Source organism: Ictidomys tridecemlineatus, chromosome 14, assembly GCF_052094955.1.
Source record: "Ictidomys tridecemlineatus isolate mIctTri1 chromosome 14, mIctTri1.hap1, whole genome shotgun sequence".
NCBI lineage: Eukaryota > Metazoa > Chordata > Mammalia > Rodentia > Sciuridae > Ictidomys > Ictidomys tridecemlineatus.
This window is the reverse complement of record NC_135490.1, coordinates 8250211-8274278: the sequence shown is the minus strand read 5'-3', so window position 1 is coordinate 8274278 and position 24068 is coordinate 8250211. Positions and strand designations below refer to the sequence as shown.

Here is a 24068-nt window from a genome sequence, read left to right as displayed (position 1 = left end):
TGGGTCTGCATTTCAGAAAGCTCACTTTAGTTCCAGTATGGGAGGTAGATTAGCGAAAAGCAAGCTGAAGGGAGAGAGACTGGTTAGGAGGCTGTTGGAGTAATTTAAGCAGGAAATACTGATGTCCTGGAAAAAAGTGAGGGGCAGTGTTTGGTGACTGATTGGAAATGAGAGTAGGAGGGAATAGGAAGTCAGAGAGGCACAGAAAGAAGATGAGTTTCATTTTGGATATGCTAAGTCGTAGGTTTTTGTGGAACAACCAGTTGAAGGTTTTTGCTTTAGAACAGAGCTAGCCAGCAGAACATACTGCATGGATCAAAATGTTCTATATCTGCATTCTTCAGTAGGATAATGCAACCCAGGAACTTTCCTTTCAATATTTCCTTTCAATCCATTTAAATAATTTGAAAAACAACATGTACCAAGTGGCTGCCGTATTGCACAGTGTAACTTTGAAGTGTTGGGTTTGGGTGTAGAAGTCTTAAGAGAGATCTAACTTTGTCATAGAATTTTGGAAGTCATTAACAAAAGGAGATGAGAAATTGAAGCCATGGAAATAGATGGGAATATCCAGAGGGTGTGAAATGGAGTTCAGGCTTCTAGGGTCTTTGTGTGGTGAGTGGGAATGTCCTGGGGTAGAAGGGGTTGACAGGCTTCAATCTTTAGTTGCATCCTAATGGTTACTGAGGCACACTTCCTTTGTGGGTATGGTACTCAGATGCTAAGAGGATTCACCCACGTGGCCCCAAAAGATTCCACCTTGTCCTAGACCATTCTCTCTTCTATTTTTTCTTTAAGGACTCTCCAAACAGATCAGTTAAATCTATTTTGTAGTGTAGGTTTCACTTTTCCTCTCTCTACCAATAATTTCACAAGTCTACCAATAATTTCACAAGTCTTAAAGGAAGGGATGTTTAGCAAGCTGCAGCTTCTGCATGATTTTCAGCTCATTGTTCTTGTTTTAATATAGATATTTACATTAGTAAGCTTGTTTTGATCGATGATACTAAGTCAGATAGTTTTATTATGTTAATTCTTGTTAGTCCAGTATTTACTTCTAGAACTTTGAATAGGTACATAAAGAAATTTTTGAGAAATATCTCAGAAGTAAAATGATTTATTTCTAGACCCCTTCAGAGATAGGGATACAAAGAAAATGGCTTTATAATAAGATTCTGTGCCCTCAGCCATGTGATTCTTGAGCTTACTTATTGTTTTCCTGTGCTCCCCTGTAAGCTTTTATGTCCGTTTATTTGTGTAACAGGTAGTGAATTTTCTTCCCTCAGGGGCCACACTGTGAAGGCAGTATGTGAGTCGTTCCACTTGGCCAAAGATTCCGGATTCAAAGTTGTGGCTCATATGATGCCTGATCTGCCAAACGTGGGACTAGAAAGAGACATTGAGCAGTTTACAGTAAGTGTACCCTTCGCTCAGGCCAATGTAGGATGCCTCTGCGTGTTCTTCATACCCTCTTTGTGTAATGATGCAGCACCTCCTCACCGTAGAATGGTAGAAACACAAAAGAGAAGTCCCCAGAGCCTAGACACACTCTGTTTTGTATGTTCTTCCCAGGATCTTTTAATGCTTAGGCTTTCTTAGGGCTGAGGTTGTTTATGCACATATGACACCGGCACCCTTATGCTTAGTTGTGTAGAGATGGTAATTCTTTCATAGCTTTTTCACTTAACATTGTAAGAATAATTTATCCAGTTGCATCCTGATTTCTGTTAAGATGTTTACATGTTAAATGTCTGTTAACGTAATCTGTCATGCTTTGCTTCACTACTTCCAAAGCTCTCAAAATTTAGGACATTACCAGTTTTCGATACTATGAATAACCCTGTAGATAAACATCTTTATAACTTTTTATAGCATTTAGGTTTATTTCTTTTGTATCAGGGATTGAACTCAGAGGCACTTGACCACTGAGCCACATCCCCAGCCCTGTTTTGTATTTTATTTAGAGTCAGGTCTCACTGAGTTGTTTAGTGCCTCACTTTGGCTGAGGCTGGCTTTGAACTCATGATCCTCCTGCCTCAGTGTACCGAGCTGCTGGGATTGCAAGCGTGCACCACTGCACCCAGCTAGGTTTATTTCTTTATGATGAATTCATTGGAGTACAATTATCTAATGAAGGTATGAACATTTTAAGAATCTCACTGTATTACTCAGTTGCTTTTCAGAGGTTTCTAATAGTTTTGCATCATTTTCAGTAGGACTTCCTTTTTCCCTAAATAATCCTCTTGTGTTTACTTTCTATATGTATATATATAAACATGAAAGACATGTAATTAGTAAATACAATCCAGAAATACAATTTAAGAATGTAAGTTTAAGTGGCACTTTTATCCATTAAATTAATTGTATTTTTGGATTGTATTTACTAATTACATGTCTTTCATGTTTTGGAATTGTTTTCTCCTCTGACCTAATTATTCTATTAGGATATGAATGCTTTTTTCCCCCCATGGATTTTGGGGATTTAACCCAGGGCCTTGTGCACGTTGGGAAAGTACTCCACCACTGAACTATGTCCTCAACCCAGGATATGAATATTTTTATTTTAATTTCATGATTTTTTTTTCAGTAAAGATATTATGGGCTTGTTTTTTTATATTTGTTGCATGTATTTTCTCCAACCTATTGTGGTCTTATCTTTTCCTTCATTTGTCAAACTGATCTTTTTTTTTTTTTTTTCTAGCTTCTGAGCTTAGACTGCCTTTCTGTTTTCTTCTAACCTTTCAGTTCTTTGAATTTTAATATGTAACTGTAACTTTGAGGTTTGTTGGTTTGTTTACTCTGATAGTTTCATGTTCCATGTTAATTTTGTTTGGGGAAATGAGATTGGTTGGGCCTTTTGTTTTTCTTTGAATTTTCAAACAAGGAAAGTATGTTTTAGGGATATCCTTTTAGAGAAAAGACAATATTTATCAAGTTATGTCATCAACAAAAATATTTTTATTTTGCTGTGTTCAGAAAGTGGAGTTCATTTTATGTTACATGTAAAGTTATTGATTCTTCCTTTCTTTTTAAAGTTAATTTTTATTATTTGTCAAATTATTAGACTACAGTTGAAGCCTGTTTTCAAGATTGCATTAATTCACAGATATCCCTGTTAATAATCCCCCATCTTGATTGTGATAGAAAACTGTTCAGAATCTGCTAAAACTAAATGTATCTTGCATGACCCAGCAAATCTCCCACAGGTACACCCCACAGAAGTGTGTGTAATATCATCAAATTACCTGAATGTTCATTAGCAGTACAGTCCATAAATATTGATGTAATCATGTGAGGAAATAAGGATGAACTAATTACAACTTCATGCAGCAACATGGCCAATTCTATTCAACATAACATTAAGCACGGGAAGTCAAATTCAGAAGACTACCTAGCACACAAAGCCATTCGTGTGAACAGAAACTTTGGGTGAAGTTCGGTAACTGTTTCCTGTTTGGTAACTAGAAATAGGTATAAGGTAGAGTTGTGAGATTCTGATAATGTTCTTTATCTTGAATTGAGTGACTAGATGTTAGTTATAAGCTTTGTAAAAATTGTCAAGATGTGCACTTATGATTTGTATATTTTTCTGTAAAAACGCAATAGAAAGTCTACATGAAAAGTGGGTTTTTTGCTTAGAAAATCTTGTTTGGCCTATTTGAAATTCACAACTTATTCTGACCTAATAGGCACTGATTTTTGCATTTTTTTAAAAAAATTTTTTTAGTTGTACAAGGACACAATACCTTTGATTTATTTATCTATCTATCTATCTATCTATTTATTTATTTTATATGGTGCTGAGGATTGAACCCAGGGCCTCACATATGCTAGGCGAGCACTCTGCCATTGAGCCACAATCCCAGCCCCTGATTTTTGCATTTAAAAAAAAAATGTTTTTCCCCCTGCTTTGTCACATTTGCCCAGAATTCCTTATTAACAACCACAGATGTATTTCCTTCAATGTGTTTTGTTCCATGGGAAGGGTTGCTAAGTCAAGTGTCTGCTTGTGTAATTGCACAAGTCTGCAACATTTTATCTCTGCAGAGGATGAATCACCTTGCCTTGTATGGGTCCATCAAACTGCTGCCCAGCCCACTAAGATGTAGTTAAGCTGCATGTGTTAGTTAAGAAGTAGCTTATGCCTCACACCTTATTGTGTAGGTCAGTTCTGTATCACTAAGAGTGTAATCATATTCATTTGCATCAGTTTCTTGTAAATTCACATTTTTAAAAAATTGACACCTAAAAATTGCATTTATTTCTAAGATAACATGTCATGTTTCAGTATAAGTATGCATTGTATTATGTCCAAGTTAGGGTAGATATTATGTGTCTCCTCAAATATTTATCATTTCTTTGTGGTAAAAATATTCAAAATCTTTTCTTCTAGCTTTTGTGGACTGTATAGTATACTGTCATTATCTTTGGTCTCCCTACTGTGTAGTAGAACCCCAGAAATTATTTTTTTCACATTCTTAGATAATGGTAAGTACAGTGATTATAGCTATATGTTATAATAACAGCTGCTTATATTTTCCAATAACTCATATTTTTTTCCCTTATTTTTATTGGTACATTATGGTTGTACATAGGATGGGATTTGTTGTTACATATTCACACATGCACACAATATAATAATATGGTATGGCCAATATCACTCCTCAGCACTTCCCCCCTCCCTTTCCACCCCTCACCTTCTGGTCCCTTTCCTTTACTGATCTCCCTTTGATTTTCATGAAATTCACTCCCACCTTTCTTTTCCTTTTCCTCTCTAGCTTCCCCATGTAAACAAAATCATACAACCCTGGCCTCCTGAGTTTTTACTTATTTCGCTTAACATTGTGGTCTCTAGTTCCATCCATTTTCCAACAAATGGCATAGTTTCATTCTTCTTTATGGCTGAATAAAACTCCATTGTGTATATATGCCACATTTTCTTTATGCATTCATCCATTGATGGACACCAAGGATAGTTTCATAGTTTAGCTACTGTGAATTGTGCTGCCATAAACGTGGCTATGCATGTGTCACTATAGTAAGATGACTTGATCAGATTTATTTTTCTTATAAAGCTGAAAGTCTCTCTTTTTTTGATGGCGAATATTTAACATCAAGGAATTTATCTGATATTCATTATCTTCATCCTTCCTATTTATCCTCAGTCAGGGCCTATTTGTTACTCAAAATAACTTTTAGCTGTTTTGGTATTTTATTCTTTTAAAAATTAGAGTACTCCTGCATGACCAAGCTAAGGGTTACTGAAAATGTTCAAACAGTGTTTCCTTCTTTTGAGGAATAATTTATCTCCAGCAATCTTTTAATAATTAGAAATCTTTTAGTCTTAGTTAAAATTTTTCCTGCTCTTGTGATACTCAGCAGTTCTTTCGTCTTCACTGAGCTGTTTTCCCCAAAAAGCCAAAGCAGTGAAGTCAGAGTTTAGCCGGGGTGGCTGTAGTGTTTGTTTGTTGCTTTTTAATGTAAAAGCTTATCACTGAAAGTGGTATCATGAAGTAGAGTTACTACAGATTTTACAGCAGAAAAAACCACCTGGAGTAGCCTCAGCAGAGGAGGAAGCTGGGCCTTAGGAGGTTAAGGAACTACAGGGTCCGCACTCTTGCCTGCCTGCCTGAGTTTGCCTCTCAGGTAAGGCAGTCTGATTTACTGTGAATGACTGCATGTGGCCTGAATGATCCATAGGAAATCCTCAGCAATAAGGTCATAGATCTACTTCAAAACTCCCTCTTTTTTTTCAGTTATTTTTTATTTGTATCAAAATAAACTATGAAAGTCTAAATGTAGTGAAAAGTAGGACCCTTTCTCCTTAACTGAGTATAGCCTGTTTCTTACAAAAGCCCCAGCTCCTGTTGCCTCACCTCCCTACGCTGAGGCTAATTACAGTCTCACCTCTTAGGAAGATTAACTGAGCACACAGGAAATGCCTGGCACATCATACCAGCAGCTGCTTTCATTCCCCTCCTATCCTGAGCTGTTCAACAGGAGGTCCTGTGCATTGCCCCTCTGAGTATCTTTCCTTTTCACCCCCACTGTGACAGCTTGGGTTCAGGCTTTCCTTAGGTCCCCTGTTCTTCCTAACTAGTCACCCTGCTGCCAGCCATGTTCCCTTCCTGTGTGTCATTCCCATGGCCACCAGACTCATCACTGTTAAATTCATGTTTATCTTTATTATATGTTATGTAATAAAAGCTTTGATAAATAATATTTGAAAATCCAATAATACTAAAAAGAGTATATCAAAGAGTAGGAGTCCTCTGCTGTTCTCAAGTTTCATAGGTGGGTTTTGTTTTTCTTTTTCTCGTACTTACCTCTACATTTCTTAATCCTGTACTTAGATTGCTGTTTCTTGATTTATCAATTTTAGGTAGATCACTTGTTTTGCTGTTATGATAGTTGAAAATTTAATACGTTTATCCTTTCTTCCTGTTCTCCCAATATTTTTATATCACTTTTTAAAGTTATATTACTAGTCAGTGTTTACATTTTAATTTCTACATACATTATTGTTCACATACAAGTAATGTAGTATACCTACTTATTATGTAATTGTACATACTTAGCCAAAAGTGACAGGAAAATTTCATGAGTGACCTAATTTATTTCTAGAATTACCAGTTGCCTTACTTGTTCTTTTTTTTAACATTTTTTTTTTTTTTTTTAGTTGTAGGTGGACACCTTTATTTTATTTTTATATGGTGCTGAGGATCGAACCCAATGCCTCACACATGCTAGGCAAGCATTCTACCTCTGAGCCCCAGCCCCATCCCATTACTTTAGTGTTAGTAAGGTCTTAGCTCCTAGAGACTTACCTCTCACGGGTCCTATCTTCCAGCTCCAAAATGGACTAGAAAGCTCTTTCTCATACACAAGTGTATTCTTCGGGTTTTTTTGCTTTCTTGCCTCAGATCCTTTGTTTTTGAGACCTCAGATTATCTTCTTTATTTTCTCCTTCATTTTTCTGCAGCACATTTTCCAACAGAAATTTTTCCTTTAAAAAAAAAAATTACCATGGGAAATAAATCTTTTGCATGTTGAAAATGTCAGTCTACTTTGCACAGAATTCAAGGAAGACAATTGTTTTCCCTCAGATTTTTCTAGGGAATTACACTAGTGTTTTTTGGTTATTAACATTACTCTTATGGAACCCAATATTTTGATTCCTAGTCCTATATTTCTTAGTCATTTTTTTAAGATCGATGTGATTTTTTTAATGCCTTTATTTTATTTATTTATTTTTATATGGTGCTGAGGATCGAACCCAGCACCTCACACATGCTAGACGAGTGCTCTACTGCTGAGCCCCAGCCCCAACCCCTATATTCCTTAGTCTTTAATCTTAAAATGTATATACCCTAGATTTCTTGCCCCAATTGTACTAGACATTGAAGGACCCTGCCATTAGGGAAACTTTCCTGTAAAATCTTTCCTGTAAAACTTTCCTGGATAATGTCCCTCCTTTCATTGTCTCTGTTCTCTTTCTAAAATGTCTGTTAAGCAAACATTGTATCTACCAGATTGATCATCTAATATTCTTATGTTTTCTCTTTTGCATCTATTTTTTTTTCCTTATTCTGCTTTTCTACTATTTTCTCAACTTCACCTTTCAACCTTTGTACTAAATGCTTTTTTTTTTGTAGTTTTAATTTCTTATATCTTGGTGGTTTGATTTTTTTTTAATAGCATCCTGTTCTTATTTATAGAGGTAATGGATTTTTTTTATCTCACTGAAGGAATTATAGTTGTTTTTTTTTCTTTCTGTAATACCTCTATTTCAATTTTTTTTCTTTTTCTTTTGATGTTCTGTCATGTCCTGGGCTTTCCCCAACTTTCTGGTGATCCTTAGTCAAATGTTCATGCTTTAAGAATGAAAGGCCAGACTGGGGATGTGGCTCAAGCAGTAGCGCGCTCGCCTGGCATGTGTGCGGCCCGGGTTCGATCCTCAGCACCACATACCAACAAAGATGTTGTGTCCGCCGAGAACTAAAAAATAAATATTAAAAATTCTCTCTCTCTATCTCTCTCTCTCCTCTCTCACTCTCTCTTTAAAAAAAAAAAAAGAATGAAAGGCTGAAAAACAGATTGCAAGCTGTGAGTGGCTGGCCACTGGTATGCATCACTGAAAAATGTTCATGTAATAAACTCTTCTTTAGAAGATTCCTAATGTCAGTATCTTGAACCCTTATGTAGGACCATTTGATAAATCCAGAGATGAACTCTTCAGTTCTTACTTTACTGGTGGGTAACAAGGGTAAGTCACAGGAAATTGGCTGCTGGCATCCACAGAGCAGGGAAGAGGCTTCACCAGTAAATATGTTGGCTTCCCTCCTATTGTCAGCCTTGGCACTCACCCAGGCCTTTCTTTGGGCCTGGAATGATGGAGTACAGAGGCCCTCTAACTCTCCAGGGAATGAACCTTCTCTTCTGCTTGTATAGGAGTAAGGGATAAATCCCTCTCTGCAGACTCTGATCCGGTGCCCCTTTTCTATTTCCATGTCTTCTTTTCATCCTGCTCAGTCCCTGGTACTTCTGATCTTTAAGCCTTTCTGGGACTCTCGTGTAACTGAGTAGCCTTTCACTAGTATCTCCTTAGTAGTTTTCTTCACTTGCAAAGCCGTTTAGAGTTTTCCATTCATATTCCCTTTTCAACAAATATGCTGCCATCATTTTTCCCCACTCTTGTCTCCTTTGCTCTCTTTATTCTTGTAACTTTATACATCTTTAAGATCTTTGATATTATTTTATTGTGGTTTTGGAGGGAGAGAAACACATTTTATATGTTTAACATTTTCTATGTTTAACCAAAATCCCAGAATCAATTGAATCTGTCTTTATTTTTACAAAAGGAGTGTTATCAGTTTACATGTCTCCAGGAAGCTGAAGTAGTTTTCTGAAGCCTGATGTTCAAAGGTGGATTCTGTCTAAGTGGAGATTGCTTTCTTATGTGCTGTTTTTAGGTGGCTAGAATATATATTGAACACCTAATGAATCTTTAAAATATATGTTATAGAGAAAATTACAGAAGAATATCTATAAGACCATGTGGTGCATAAAGAATAGAGCATTTTAGAGTGCCAAATCAATGAGAAAGATCAAAAACTCTACTTGCATTTCTTTGAAGAGCAAATTAAACAATGGAACGTTTTGCAAGAATAATGTTACAAAAGATTTTTTAAAAACATGCAAAATCAAGATTAGAGCAAAGTCAGGTCAAGGAGAATGCCTCATGTTTCTTGCTGCATCCCAAGTAAAGAAATAAGGCAGCCAGTGGGGACGTTGCAGTACAAAACATGACCATGTCAAAAGCAGATGAATTAGACGTATTACTCAGCGTCCAGAAAACAAATGGACAGTGTGCAGCCCAAATTAAGGATGATGCTAATTGGCCTGAAAAACAAGATGAAATGGTTAATTTAGAGATCAGCCAGCTTTTCTATAAAGGGCTATGTAACAAACATGGTAGGTTTTTATAAGCCAGATGGCCTTTGTCACAATTTTGTTTCTTCCCTTTTTTCCTTTTTTGTTGTATCCTTTGTTTTTGTGAAAACTTTTTTAAAGTTTATATAATTAAATATATTGCATTATTAAAGAAGACTATAGCCTGGAAGTAAAAGACATGATTTAAATTGTCAGGATGATGCTGCTACAAAAGATGTAATACAAACAGAGTTCATTATTATTTTTTTTTTTTTAAGTGGGGCAGCTAGTGTTTGAAGGTCAGGAGGGCCTCTGATGAGTAGCCGCCAGGCTGAGACATGAAGTTAGCTGGATGAAAAAAACAGTGAGCTTTGCAGTCAGAGGGAATTGCCTTTGCAAAGGTAAAGGGCCTGAGATCAGATGGCAGCCATAGATGTGGATAGATGAGTAGACCCCTGGTCCAGCACACATGTGTTCTGCTCCAGGGAGGCTGAGGGAACAATGCGTTCCTGTCCTGTCCATGTACAGAAATGAAGGGCAGCCTCGGGGCCTGCTGGAGTGTGTGAGAAGCCGGTCCAGGATTGAGACTTCACCATGGGTGATTCTTGTATAAGAAATGGAAGAATCAGTTTGTGTTCTGTATTCACAGGAGTTTTTTGAGAACCCTGCTTTTCGTCCTGATGGTTTGAAGCTGTACCCTACCCTGGTCATTCGTGGAACTGGGCTATACGAGCTTTGGAAATCGGGAAGATACAAGAGTTATTCTCCTAGTGACCTGATTGAACTGGTGGCTCGAATCCTAGCCCTTGTGCCTCCATGGACTCGAGTGTACCGAGTGCAGAGGTAGGGTGTTGTCTTTTATTCCCAAGATAATTGGTGACTCTCTTAATAATTTCTAACAGAAATAGTCTGATTTCATATTGAGGGTGATTTTTTTTAATTAAAATATCTGGAATGCTCTGTGTAAGTAGAGAGGGAGGGAAGCCAAAGCACAACATGCCCAGCCACACTCTTGGTACCTATTTATTCATTCATCCATTTGTTCATGAGCCCGGAGATGTTGTCATGAAGGCTAGTAGGCATGGTATTTGCGTCTAAGGAGCTTATGGTTGGCATGCAGGTTTCCTCTGGCAGGACTGCTTTAGTGTGGATGATGTAATGAGAATGCGAGAAGGAGCATAGCCATGTCTGGAGCCTCAAGAAAAGGAAGCTGCGTCGTTCTATATAGATAGTTCATGTGTACATGGAGAACAGATGGCAATTCTTGATGGCAGGAAGAAAGTTAGATGATTTGTTTCTTCCGAGGAGAGAAAAAGTAAACCATTTATAGTTGTATACCTTTAATAATTGTTTAAAACCAGGATTATAACATTGAAAAAAGTTTTGACACTGTAAAGTTACCTGTGTATCTCCTATCCTAACAAAGTTATTCCTGAACTTTTTTAGTCATTATGATACATTCCCCCCACCCTGCCAAAAACTGCCCATGTTCCCCTATAATACGTTTAAGGCCAAAGGTGACAGGTAAATGGGAGCACAGCCAGACCCTGAGCACCAAATCATGTCATGGGTAACGTGGAACTATGAATGCTAAGAACAGGCTACTTAAGGAAAGAAAAGTATCAGCTACTTAAGGAAAATTATTAAGAGTACAAATAAAATAATGGATTCTCTTAATGGGTCAAAGGATATTTACACTGTACTTTTGGTATGGTGTATTGATTTCTCAAAATTTGTAAATCAGTAGTCTAATTCTAGGTTCTAAATTGCCTGTATGATCTCTTATTTTTAGAAATATAACAGGAAAATATTCAGGAGATAGTACATAGAAAAGTTGGCCATTAAGATCACCTATATTGTCTTTTCCTTTCTTTTTAGCCTTTCTGGAAAAATTAAGTAAGAAAGACATTAGATGGGCCCAAGCAACATAGGCGTCCACATGTTGGGGGATTTTGGGGGGAGTGTGGTGCCTCAAGCGGAGCAAGCTAATGGAGTGTGTATGGTGCACGGGGCTTTCACTCCCCAGAGACCAGTGTGGTACAATGTCATAGTGGAGCAGGGTATGGAGGATGTCTCTGGTGGGGAGAGCAGTACAAAGAAGAGGGGATAGAAACAAAAGATTGGTTACTTAGGGGAGTTGATCAAATGAGTGGATATATTAAGGATGATAGGTGCTCAATTTTTTGAGGGGGGTAGGGGCGGATACCAGGGATTGAACTCGAGGGGCACTACCTAGCCATATCCCCAGCCCTATGTTGTATTTTATTTAGAGACAGGGTCTCACTGAATTGCTTAGCACCTCACTAAATTGCTGAAGCTGGCTTTGAACTCACAATCCTCCTGCCTCGGCCTCCCAAGCTGCTGGGATTACAGGAGTGCACTACCATACTCGGCCTAGATAGCTGTTCAATTTTTTATCTGAGAAAGAGTTACACATGTGAAAAAGAAGAAAATTCAAGTGAATGTTGTGATTTTGGAAAGAAGGGACAGGTATGAACTCATGATTCTCAACATATAAGAAGATACAAATGTAACAAATAACAATAAATACAGTGTGTGTCCAAGGTGGGTTTATAGCAGTGAGCATGCCAGTTTCCAGATCTTGGTTTCTAAATAGCCTGCTCAGCTAAAAAGAGCTAGAGCTCCTTGGAGAAATGGCTGATAGTAGCACTTGGGCAAAGAAAGTACAAGATGAACCTAGAACCCTTTATGCCACAAAGTAAAGAAGTGTTCAAAGAGTGATGAGGAAGCCAGCTTGAGGGCTCCCGTTGGCCAAATTTGAACAGCAAAATAAGCATTGATATTAACAGATTACAATCAACTAAATAAAATAAGAATTCACGGGTCCATGGTGATGTACCTAATGAGATCAATGATTTCTAAGTGTGAGTCAAGAACATAATATCAACAGTCAATCTTTAGTATAAGCAGATTCCATATTTGCATATTTGCCTACTTGATGATAAAATCTGTGACTCAAAATCAATACTTGCGGTTCTTTGGCCACAAATTATTCTCAAACATGAAGAGCAGTGAAAAAATTGAGTCACCCCCAAACATGTTCTCGGCCAAGGTCAAACAAGGCGATGCTCTGTCTTCCTTTTCTAGTTCTCACACTGTGATCTGGTGTTCCTTTTATAGTTTACTTAGTGCTACATTTTAAAAAATTTCGTCCAGTTTATTAGGGATTTGCTTTTTAAAACAGCCCCCAAATAGTGTTAAAGTCCTGTCTGTTGCTCCTGAATGCAGAAAGACGGTGCTCTGTCTTATGGAGAGGAACACTTGGTCCAGAGCTGCTGGCCATGAGTTCAGTAAATATAAAGCCACAATATATGATATTCAGTCACAGTATACATTTAAATAAAGTGCCTTGAAAGACATAAAGCAAGATTATGTATTAATGAATGACAGACATAATGTAGCCAAAGGCTCACAGGAATCCAATGCTCTATTTTCCATAGCATCAGGGACTCAGGGTTTTCTTCTTTGGTGTTGGTGGTTACTTTGAAGAACATAATTACCTACCAATTACTTACTGCCTACTAACCTGATGAGAATTGACTATACACACAATATATTAAAAACAAAGTGGAAAGAATAACTTGACAGCTGATCACAGTGAACATTATCAGAAATTGTGTAAAGCACAGTCATGTGCCACCTGCTAGGACAGGTTGAGAATACAGTGTCACCTCTGTGTTCTTCAGTCAGAAGTCCATCCCTGCATTTAATCAGGAGGCAGCACTGACAACCCAAATGGAGGAACATTCTAAAAAATAACTGGCCTGTCATTTTGAAAGTATTACAATCAGAGCATTTGGTTCCATTTCGGAGACTAAAGAAACTTGACAGTTACAATACAGCAATACAATACAGTCTTCTGAACTGGGTGCTTTTGCTGTGCTTTTTGAAATCCTGAAGAAACTCAAATGGAGTCAAAGATTAGACAGTAGGGAAGAATCAGTGTTAATGTCCTGATTTAGATGGTTGTTTTGTCGCTTTGTAATAGAATATCCTTGTAGGAAATGCTTAAAGTATTCTGAGAGTGTTGGTACATGTCATTCACCACTTACTTTCAAATAGTTCAGGAAAATAGTTACTTGCATTTTTTCTGTGACTTTGAAATTTTCTTTTTCAAAAAAATTGTTTCCGCAGAAGGAAACAAAGATGCAATAAATAGCATTAGTAGAGACAGAAGAAAAAGGTCATTGATGTTTAACTGACGTGTATTACCAGAGAAGAGTGAGGACACATCGTGACAGCAGCTGTCACAGAATAGACATCCAGAGAACCAGTCTTTCCCAGTGTGGCTGGCGTGGATCACAGGAGAGAATGTGCTCTTTCCCTCTAAAGTTTTCAGCTTGAAATTTCTCACTGCTACAACCAGCAAGTCAAGAGTAACGAGAGACATTAAAAGCTTATTTTTACAGACACTGTGAAATATTACTAGAGTCATTATCCTGGCCCACCCACGATTGAGAAAACAAGGATTCAGAGGAACAAAGGCAGCAGATCTCAGCTAAAACATCTGAGGGAGGTGCTGCCAGATATACCCACACGTGAGGTTGTTCCACAGATACAGGGGTGAGCTAAGACCTGAAGGAGAGCGGTGCAGCAAGAGGTAGTGTGAAGTTAGTAATGTCCTACGCGGGTCTGGTTTGAAGAGAGTAATGACTAATAGCAAGTGTGCTGGCAAGTCCTGCAGTCCAGCTGTGAGGGTTGGATTTTCACACTTTGGGCTGACCAGCGACTTAACTTTAAAGGTGATCCTTTGCTAGAATGTTTAGTACAAAGACAAAAAAATCTTTATAGTGCTGTCCAATTTATTTTTTATATTTTTCATGCTCTTAATATAACTTATATTTATTGTTACACAAGTTTACATTAGAATTCATTGGGTTTTTTTTTTAATGTAGTTTACAGTAGACTGTTATTCAATAGAGCATTTGCTTTTTGGTAAGCATGAGAAGAATTCCTTCAAATATATTATTTGATGTTTTGCATTGGATATTGCTGAATTGTTAAAGGTGCTATCTAGGAATTCATATTTATTATATTTTGATATATAATTTACTTTGTATATATAGTTGGCCTTTCATATGGGGAAAAAAATATCTGTAACGAACACGTGTAGAATTTTTTTCTTGACATTTCCCCCTAAATGATACTGAATAACAACTATTTACATAGACATTATATTAGGCATCAGAACCATCTGGAGATGATTCAAAGTCTACATGAGGTTATACATCTGTATATCACAGCATTTGATACGAGGGACTTGAGCATCTGCATATTGGACTATCTATGGGGAATCCTGAAACCAGTCCCTCACAGATAATGAGGAATGACTACACTGCATTAAAAAATGATTCAGGTTTAACTTATACTCTGACTTGCTTTTTGCTCAGTAATCACTGAAATTTTAGAGTAGGCTTGTGCAGTGCCAAGGTAGCCTGAAGATCTCATTTACTAGTGAATGCCTAGAGCCAAGTGTTTCTGCTGTGTACCACTGTCAGGTGACCTCCATACATTTCTTATTTAATCATGTCCTTGTATACTTTATTTCCAACAGTTTATAATATACTACTAATATCCAGAATTTATATTTTCTTCCTCCCTTCTGGTCATATGGAAATATATATATTTATTCTATAAAACTACTTCGATATATGTGTTAACAACAAGGTCATGTTATTTTTCCAAAAATTTTCTTGTATGTTTGGGATGCATCTTACATGGCAGTACATTTTATATGCTGGTAAATATGCTGTTTGTGTTTTTGAAATTCTAGTTCTTATTAAAGACATGTTAAGTAATATAAACCAGGTACAGAAAGGCAGATACTGAATGATATCCCTCATTTTTGAGATCTAAAGCAGCTAACGTTCCAGAAACACAGAGTAGAACAGTGGCTTCCAGAAACTGGGGAGTTCGAGGGCAAGGAGTAGAAATAAATTGGTACAAAATTAGGAGGAATAAGTTCTGGGTGTTTTATTGAACAGTGGGAAATAATAGTTTTTAAAAAACTATCTTAAGATTATAGGAAGAAAGGTTTTTGAATGTTTTCATCACAAAGAAATAATAAATGTTTGAGGGGGTGGATATGCTAAATACCCTGATTTGATCTTTTCATGATGTATACATGTATCAAAACATCACATTGTACCCCATGATAAGTACAGTTATTATCAATTAAAATATTCTGAAATGCAAAAAAAAAGATTTAGAATAATTTTCATGGTTATAATTTTAAAGAGAGCATAATAGTCTATCGTTTACATTTTTCTCATCCAGTAAATATTCCCATTGTTAGACATTTAGGTTTCTTCTGGGTTTTGTTCCCTAACCCAGGTTCAGAGACTGATCCCACAGCAAAACCAATGTCCATTTGAGAGACAAGTGTTAGGGAGAAAGAAAGGTTTTATTCATATATTCAGTGGCCAGAGAATGGAGAAGAGGGAGCTTTGCTCACAAATCATTTTCTCAATTCCATGGGATTGAGGGGCTATAATGGAGGATAGGGATAAGGAAGGAGAGGGACAGGCCAGTAAAGGGAAGGGGTCTCATGTCTTTACTGGGAGCAAGTGAAGATCCTCCAGGAACTCGGCTCTTGTTCCTTTCGTGGTCTGGTGTTTCTGCTCATGATAGTATAGGTGTCTTTGGTCTCAAGGGGACCAGGGAAGACTAGGCAAATCTAGGTCTAGTTAACCATATATTATAGTTTTGGACATGACACATCTTAAATGATCAGTGTGTCTATGTGCAGTCCTGAATAGACAAAAGTTAAGGCAACAAAGGAAACAGACTCAACATGGAAGCCAAGATCCATGCCTTCCCTTCCTGTTCAGTCACCCGTGGAACATCTGGAGGCCCAAGTGAAGAGTCAGTGTTTTCCTCAAAAGCAGTTTTCAGGATTCCAAAGAGTAACCTAGGTAACTGTTAGTCATCTTAATCCACAAATCAGAAATGAGAGAGAGAGCAGAGCTAGTGGGAGACTAATAATGCACCCTCCAGCTATGTGGCCTCCAAAAGTAGAGATTTTTTTAAAGTCCATTAAGAAGCTAGAGGGTTTAGTTAGGTTTTGTTTTGTTTGTTTTTTTCCTCAATAGCTGTGTTTTACTTTTGCAAAAGTTATTATCCTAGCTTCCACTAAAATTTATGTGCATGCAACTTTTTACTGCTATACTTACAATACTATCATCTATGAGAATTCCTACTGGGGAAGGATCTAAGCATCTTTTCTCTTTTTAAATAATTTTCTGCGGCTGGGGATGTGGCTCAAGCGGTAACACGCTCACCTGGCATGCGTGGGGCACTGAGTTCGATCCTCAGCACCACCTGAAAGATATTCTGTCCACTGAAAACTAAGTATTAAAAAAATCCTCCCTCCCTCCCCCCCTCTCTTCTCTCTCTCTTAAAAAATAATAATAATTTTCTAATACAAGCAAAGTATAAATAAATATGAATTTTTGCTATGTGTATTGACAAAATTGGTAAGATTTTCCAAAGAGTTTATACCAATTTAAATAGTCAATGGTTTTATCCCATCCTCTACAAAATCGAATCCCTATATTTTTAATTTTATTTAATTAATGGTGTTAATGTATTTTCCTAGTATGAGCAAGGATTAACTTTTTTTTACCTTGTAAAAGTTGTATTGCTTCTTCTATTGATTCTATTGAATTTGCCAGTCATAGAGTTTGGATCATAAAAATGGTGTTTTTTATGGAGATAGCTCATAAAAGTTCATAATGCTGCCCCTCATTTTGAATTCTCTCCTCTCACCTGGAAACTGGGAAATCAAAAGGCCAAATCCACATTTATATAGTACTATTAGCACTTAAGAACAATTGGATGTCTATGTTCTAGTGAAACTGTGTCGTATCTGTTTTAAAACCTTCTATTTCATTTCAAATTTTTTAAAATTTGCACTTGGACATAGTGAGAATTTGTTATGTCTGAATGCCTAGAAAGAAACTTGTACCAACATCTGGAGGGTGAATTTTGAAATACTAGTAGCAAGGAAAGTGTTAATGGACACTGAAAGCTAACATGCAGAGGAGTGGTGGAGGCTGAGATCAGCAGAGTCAGGTGGCTGGGGGTCTTCTGACTGGGGAGGGGAATTGTTTTTCAGGCAGTGTCTAAAGGAACCAAGGACAGGAAGATGATCAAGTGAGAATGTGATGTTACTTCTCTCATTTGTTTACTGTATTTTCTAATAGATTACTTGATGCTTTTAATTGCTTATTTTCCACACCATGCCTGCCTCTCCTTCCTCTCACTTTTTAATTTCATGACAAGTGAGTCAATGACATCTTTCTGGGTATTTTTATGAAGCAGCATCCTTATAGGAGATTCTGTATTCTCGCTCCCCAGGGTGCATTCAGTGATTAAGTGTAAAAATTCGTCCAGGCACATGATGGAGCCACATGAAACTGCTGCTGCCCACAGGCTATTCGACAGCTGTCTGCCTTGATATGATATTTAAATCACTGTGAGGCATTAGAATAGGAATACCAATTTGCAACCAAAACATGCCAGAAAAGTGAGAAACTTCAGACAAAAACAGCTCTAGACATCACTTTGAAGAGTTTGTGATAAGCAAATTGCAAATATAAGCACCTCCAAGCTGGAGATGTTACCCATAGGATTAGAAAAAGAATATTCTCATATGTAACCTCTCAAAGCCAAGAAAGCAAAACTAGATTGAATTAAATTGAGAAACCCAAAACTAATTTTAACTCCTACCTAGATGGGTATAGTAATTTCAAATGGTGAGTAATCTCAAATTGGGTTTGAATTCCTGGATGATTGTAACAGTGTCTGAGTATATGGTCTGGATTGTTTCACGTGGTATTTTGCATGTAGAAGATGCTCAGCCTATGTAGAATTGTTTTCCCTTGGTTTCAATGAAAAAAGACTTTTTCACTAAAATGGCAATTGCCACATTTCTGTTCTTAATAAGGAAAACTTCCATCTGGTATACTCTAGGCATGTCACTGCTAAAGACCATTAAAGAAATTTTTCATTTTTGTAGTGACAAACATAAATTTAAGGACATTTATGAACTGTCAGCATCATTGTAAGTCCCTGTGTCACCAGATCCTCTATGATCATCAGGGCTAGCTTCAAGAACATGTGTCCTGTGCAGTTTTGTGGGTCTTGCACTTGGCTTAATGCTGTACCATCACCATCTTGGAATTATTAATAATCTTTTTTTTAAAGAGAGAGTGAGAGAGGAGAGAGAGAATTTTTAATATTTATTTTTTAGTTCTTGGCGGACACAACATCTTTGTTGGTATGTGGTGCTGAGGATTGAACCCGGGCCGCACGCATGCCAGGCGAGCGCGCTACCGCTTGAGCCACATTCCCAGCCTTTAATAATTTTTTTTAATCAGGGGCCATATATTCCTATTTTGCACTGTCCCACAAGTTATGTAGCAGTCTGCTGGGTACCAACACTGTCTTATAAAGAGAGTTTACTTCTCTTGAAATTTTTTGTGCCATTTATTGATGTGATACTGGGAATCAAACCCAGAGTCTCATACATGCTAAGCAAGTGCTCTACCAGTGAGCTACATCCCAGCCCTAATGTCTTTTTAAAAAAACACTAGTTTGTTGTTAAAATATATTTGACTTTGTATACAACCAGAGATATGAAAAAGTGTGCTCTGTGTAATAAGAATTGTAATGCATTCTGCTGTCATATATAAATAAAAAAGGAAAAAATATATAAATATATATATTTGTCAAGTCCATTTTCTCTTGCCTTCCCATTGACTGTGGAAGAGTGCCACAGGGGTGGCTGACACTGTGTTCCTGGCTTCTGACACAGCTGAGAGGTAAAGCAGGAGTGCAGAGATGAAGCTGGAGGTCTTGGAAGATTGGTTACATTGAACAGATAAGTTACTTGATTTATCAGATCAGTAAATGTGCTGAAGATAATGAGAGACTTCTTTCTCGCTATCTGAAGGGATTTCTGAACATTAAAAGTGGAAGACTGGGGCTGGGAATGTGGCTCAGGCGGTAGCGCGCTCGTCTGGCATGCGTGTGGCCTGGGTTCAATCCTCAGCACCACATACCAACAAAGATGTTGTGTCTGCTGAGAACTAACTAAAATAAATAAATAAATATTAAAAATTCTCTCTCTCTCTCTTTGAAAAAAAAAAAAGTGGAAGACTGAAAAGATCCCTGAGGTGCTAATTTAGCATTGGAATTATCAGTATGATCCTGCAGATTTTCAAATTTATATATATGTAGTAGTTACATATATATTTATGTGTGTGCATATAAATGTGGATACACATACACAAATGTCTTAGTTTGTATAGCGACAGGATCTAGAGGCAGTAGCAGAACACTGGCTTATTATAAGGCCATCCTTGGTTGCATCACCTCATGGTGTAGAGAGCAATGGCAGGAGTATGTGTGGGAACATCTGGAACCAGATGGGGTCAGGTTTGCTCATTCTGATATTCCTCCTGGGAGAACTACCACCCAAGGGCACACCCCAACGACCTTAACTTCCACAAGGCCCCACCTCTTTAAGGTTCTGCCACCTCCCAGCTCCACTCCCCAGACCTAGCCTCCAATCACAGTGGAACCTTGTGGCACATCAAGCCATATCCAAACCACAGCGCATGGAGAATTCCCTTATACTTTCAATGTCTACAGGATCTGTTAGTTTTGATGCCCCCTCTTTCATTCTGATAGTCGTTTCTGCCCTCCTCTTTTCCCATCAGTTACTCTTGCTAGATGTTGATTTATTTGATTGATCTTCTCAAAGAGCCAGCTTTCGGTTTTGTTTGTTTTCTCTATTGATTTCCTGTTGGAATTTCATTGATTTCTGCTCTAATTTTAGTTATTTCTGTTCCTCAGCTTACTTTGAATTTAATGTACTCTTTATCTCATTTCCTAAGGTGGAAACAGATTTTTTTCCCCTTCTTTTCAATGCTTAAATTTTTCCTCTAAACACTGATTTTATTGCCCTTATTCTTTGCTTCTATTTTTGTTTTCCATTCCTTTTCTGCCTCTTATGGTTTTAATTGATCTTTTTATGCAATTTCATCATTGTTTCTTTCTTACTATATCAGTTGTACTTATTATTATTTTTTTTTACTTTATTTAGTAGTTGCGTTAGAATATGTCTTGTGGAACAGATCAATTAGCAATGAATTCCCTCAGTTTTTGTTTGAGAAAGTCTTTACTTCTCTTTTACCCCCTTTTTCCCCACCTGTGGTGTTGGGGATTTAACCCAGGGCCTTGTGCATGTGAGGCAAGCACTCTACCAACTGAGCTATATCCCCAACCCCACTTTTATCCTTTTGAAGGATGATGTCATGCAACACAGGATTCTAAGTTGATGGTTTTTAAATATTTTGCTCCACTCTATACTTGATTGCATGGTTTCTAAAGAGAAGTTAGATATAATTCTTGTTCCTTGGTAGGTAGTGTTTTTCCCCTCTGGCTTCTTTCAGGACATTTTCATTATCTTCAATTTTCTATAGGTTGAAAATGGCAAGCCTACATGTAGGTTTGGGAGAATTTGTCCTGTTTAGTGTTCTCTGAGCTTCCTGGATCTGTAGTTCAATGTCTGGCATTAATTTGGAGAAATTATTTTATTATTGTTCAAATATTTCCCCTGTTCTTTTCTCTATTCTCACAGTGCACATAAGTACATCTTATGTAGTTGTTTCACAGTCTTTGGATTTTCTTTCTTTCTTTCTTTCTTTTCAGTTTTTGAAGTTTCTGTTGATATATTCTTTGGCTCAAAGATTTTTTTTTTCCCTCAACCCTATCCACTTCTCATAATCCCATGAAATGTATTCTTCATTTGTTACAGTATTTTGGATCTCTTAACATTTTATTTTTAGTTCTTTATTTGGATTTCCATCTTTCTACTTACATTCCCCTGTTCTTAACATGCCATCTTCATGTGCCTTCAAGAAAAAAATGTGTGTTAAGTGGGCTTCTTTTAGCATGAGTTATAGTGCTATGATAACAAGTTCTTGTTATTGAGTCAGCTGTGCCAGATAGGTGCCTTTAACAGAGGCACCCGTAAAACAAAGATAAGTCCTGATCAGTTGAAGACAGCATTGAGGGGCACACAGGAACCCAGCCCTTGCATTTCCCAGGAGCAGTGCTTCAGGGTCATCTGGGTCAGTGTTCATAGCAGGTTTAACACCTCACTACCATGAATAGCAAGACACAAATGTGTAGTTGCCATTGATGTTATCAGGTTAATTTCACACCACTATAACAAACATTTGAAAATTTACTCCAGGCTGCAGATGTTTCTTGTGTTCTGTGTTTGTTTACATGATGTATAGTTCTATGTTTAATATATTCGTATGTTTGTGAATTCTTTATAAACTATTTAAGGGTGAAAAAGGACATGTAGAGGACTTTACCTTTGGCATATATAAAAATATGAAACAACAAAATATTTAAAGCAATATATATTTACTTATATATAGAGACATATATATATATTCCTTGCTAAAACATACTTTTTACCTTAATAGCTTTCATTCAGTTTCATCTGATTACTAACTTTAAAATATATTTGATTTTAAGGAATTATAGTTCCGAAAATAGAAAGTTATTTCACTAAAACCTATATGTCAACCACATATACTATTATATCACTCTACTATAAAACTCGATTACTCTTGTGTGTGTGTGCATGCGTGTGTGTGTGTGTGTGTGTGTGTGTGTGTGTGTGATGTCACTCTCACTTTGAACCCCCGTTCCTCTTTGTGTTTATAGTGTTTTATGAAAACTCTGCTGGCTTCCAGAGCCTAATAAACTTAATTGTGTATAGCTCATTGTGCAAATTGATTGGCTTTTGATACTTGTGAGTAAGGAATATCTTATTAGAATCAAATAGATAAATTAGCTAATTGTATTTAACATACGAAGACAGGTGAAAATTGAGACTATTCTAGTTGATTCAAAAGCAACATGAGAATAGAAGATAATTGACATATTTCATCTTTCTTCAGATCAACCAAATATTAGACAAAACAAATTTGAGGTTTGTCTTTGAATAGAAAGCTGATGTGCTAAGCCTATTCTTCAATTTGGGTTTTTTTGTTTATTTTTATTTTTATTTTTTTAAAATCTTAGATACTGTATCTTTATATACTGATTTTTTTTTTTGTTTGTTTATTTTTTTGTTTTCTCCAGGAGGGTATTGGGACGACTAAAATGAAACTCATGATTTCAGTTTTTGATTGACATCTCCTTGATACCTGGCATTTTTATACCAATGCCAGGAATTAAATTTTATCTCTTCTCATCTTTAGGCAATATGATATTCTTCTAATGCGTCACTTCTAATTTCGATTTTTGTGAAATGAGGTGAAAAAATATTCTTTGAGACCAGTCATTACTGGGCTTTTGAGCTTCCTGGTTACTTTTGTCATTCAGTTATTATGTGGGAAAGTGTAAGCTATAAAGCAGTGCATTAATAGAAGTTGCTATTTCTCCTCATTAAACAAATTGAAGTTTATTTTTTTTTAATTATTTCTTGTTTTATTTAGTACAAATGTCTCTTCAGCCAAAAATCTGTACTAATGGTTATTAGGCTTTTGGGCTTGGTTTTGTACTTTGTGATATTATAAAATGATTTCTATCAGATGTCTCTCACAGAAAACCAAGAAGTTGATGAAAACTGGTTTTATGGATGGAAAACTGAGGTACAGGGCAGCTCTGATTCTACTTCTTGATTTTGATATTCAGCCTGTTTTCTTGTCTGTTTCTAATTTCATTTGAAATTAGAAGAACAGCATATTGCCTAAAGATGAGAAGAGATAAAATTTAATTCCTAGCATTGGTATAAAGTGCCAGGCATCAAGGAGATGTCAATCAAAAACTGAAATTGTGAGTTCCATTTTAGTCGCCCCAACACCCTCCTGGAGGGGAAAAAAAAATCAGTATATAAAAGATACAGTGTCTAAGATTTTTAAAAAGAAAAAAAAAGGGGGGGGGCTGGGGTTGTGGGTCAGTGGTAGAGTGCTTATAATATAATACCATATATAAATAAATAAAGGTCCATTAAAAACTAATAAAATATTTAAAAACAAATTGAAGAATAAGCAAATAGGGTTTTTGCTTCTTTTCTTTGCTTTTTCTTTTTTAAATACCCCTATCTTACTGTGATGGAAAAGGATTTATATTTTGCTACAGCTGATGTTTTTCTCCTGCAGAGATATTCCCATGCCCTTGGTCAGCTCAGGAGTGGAGCATGGCAACCTGAGGGAGCTGGCGTTTGCGAGAATGAAGGACCTTGGAATACAGGTGAGAGTGATTTGACTGTCAGTCCATCACTGTTGAGGAAAAAGGAACCTCACAGGCAAACGCTCTGTGACAGTCCTCTTACAGACTGCTTCTACTAAGCAGGTTAGAACACCTGCATGCACTGAAGGTTTTCTGTGTAACCTGGGAGCGGAAGCACACAGCGGTGAAGGCTGCACTCTGTCCCTCATCCCCTCTGCCTTCCTCTGTAGGCTTTCCAGTTGAATGGTTGTTTTTTCCTACCTGCTTTGATTGCCAACTATGTGTTCACCTCCTGCTTTCAAAAACTTCACAAACCACTCCCCCTGGCAAAATGCCACACGCCATCTTGACTT

General features: G+C 37.0%; 1 protein-coding gene across 1 annotated transcript in view; it reads left to right on the top strand.

Annotated features, from left to right (window-relative positions):
* The window catches only part of Elp3 (elongator acetyltransferase complex subunit 3), an 81407-nt gene that overhangs the window by 30388 nt on the left and 26951 nt on the right, over positions 1–24068 (top strand). The window contains exons 9-11 of the mRNA XM_005337216.4: positions 1287–1413; positions 10082–10275; positions 23646–23736. Coding sequence (XP_005337273.1) covers positions 1287–1413; positions 10082–10275; positions 23646–23736 — 412 coding nt within the window. The remainder of the gene's footprint in view (positions 1–1286; positions 1414–10081; positions 10276–23645; positions 23737–24068) is intronic.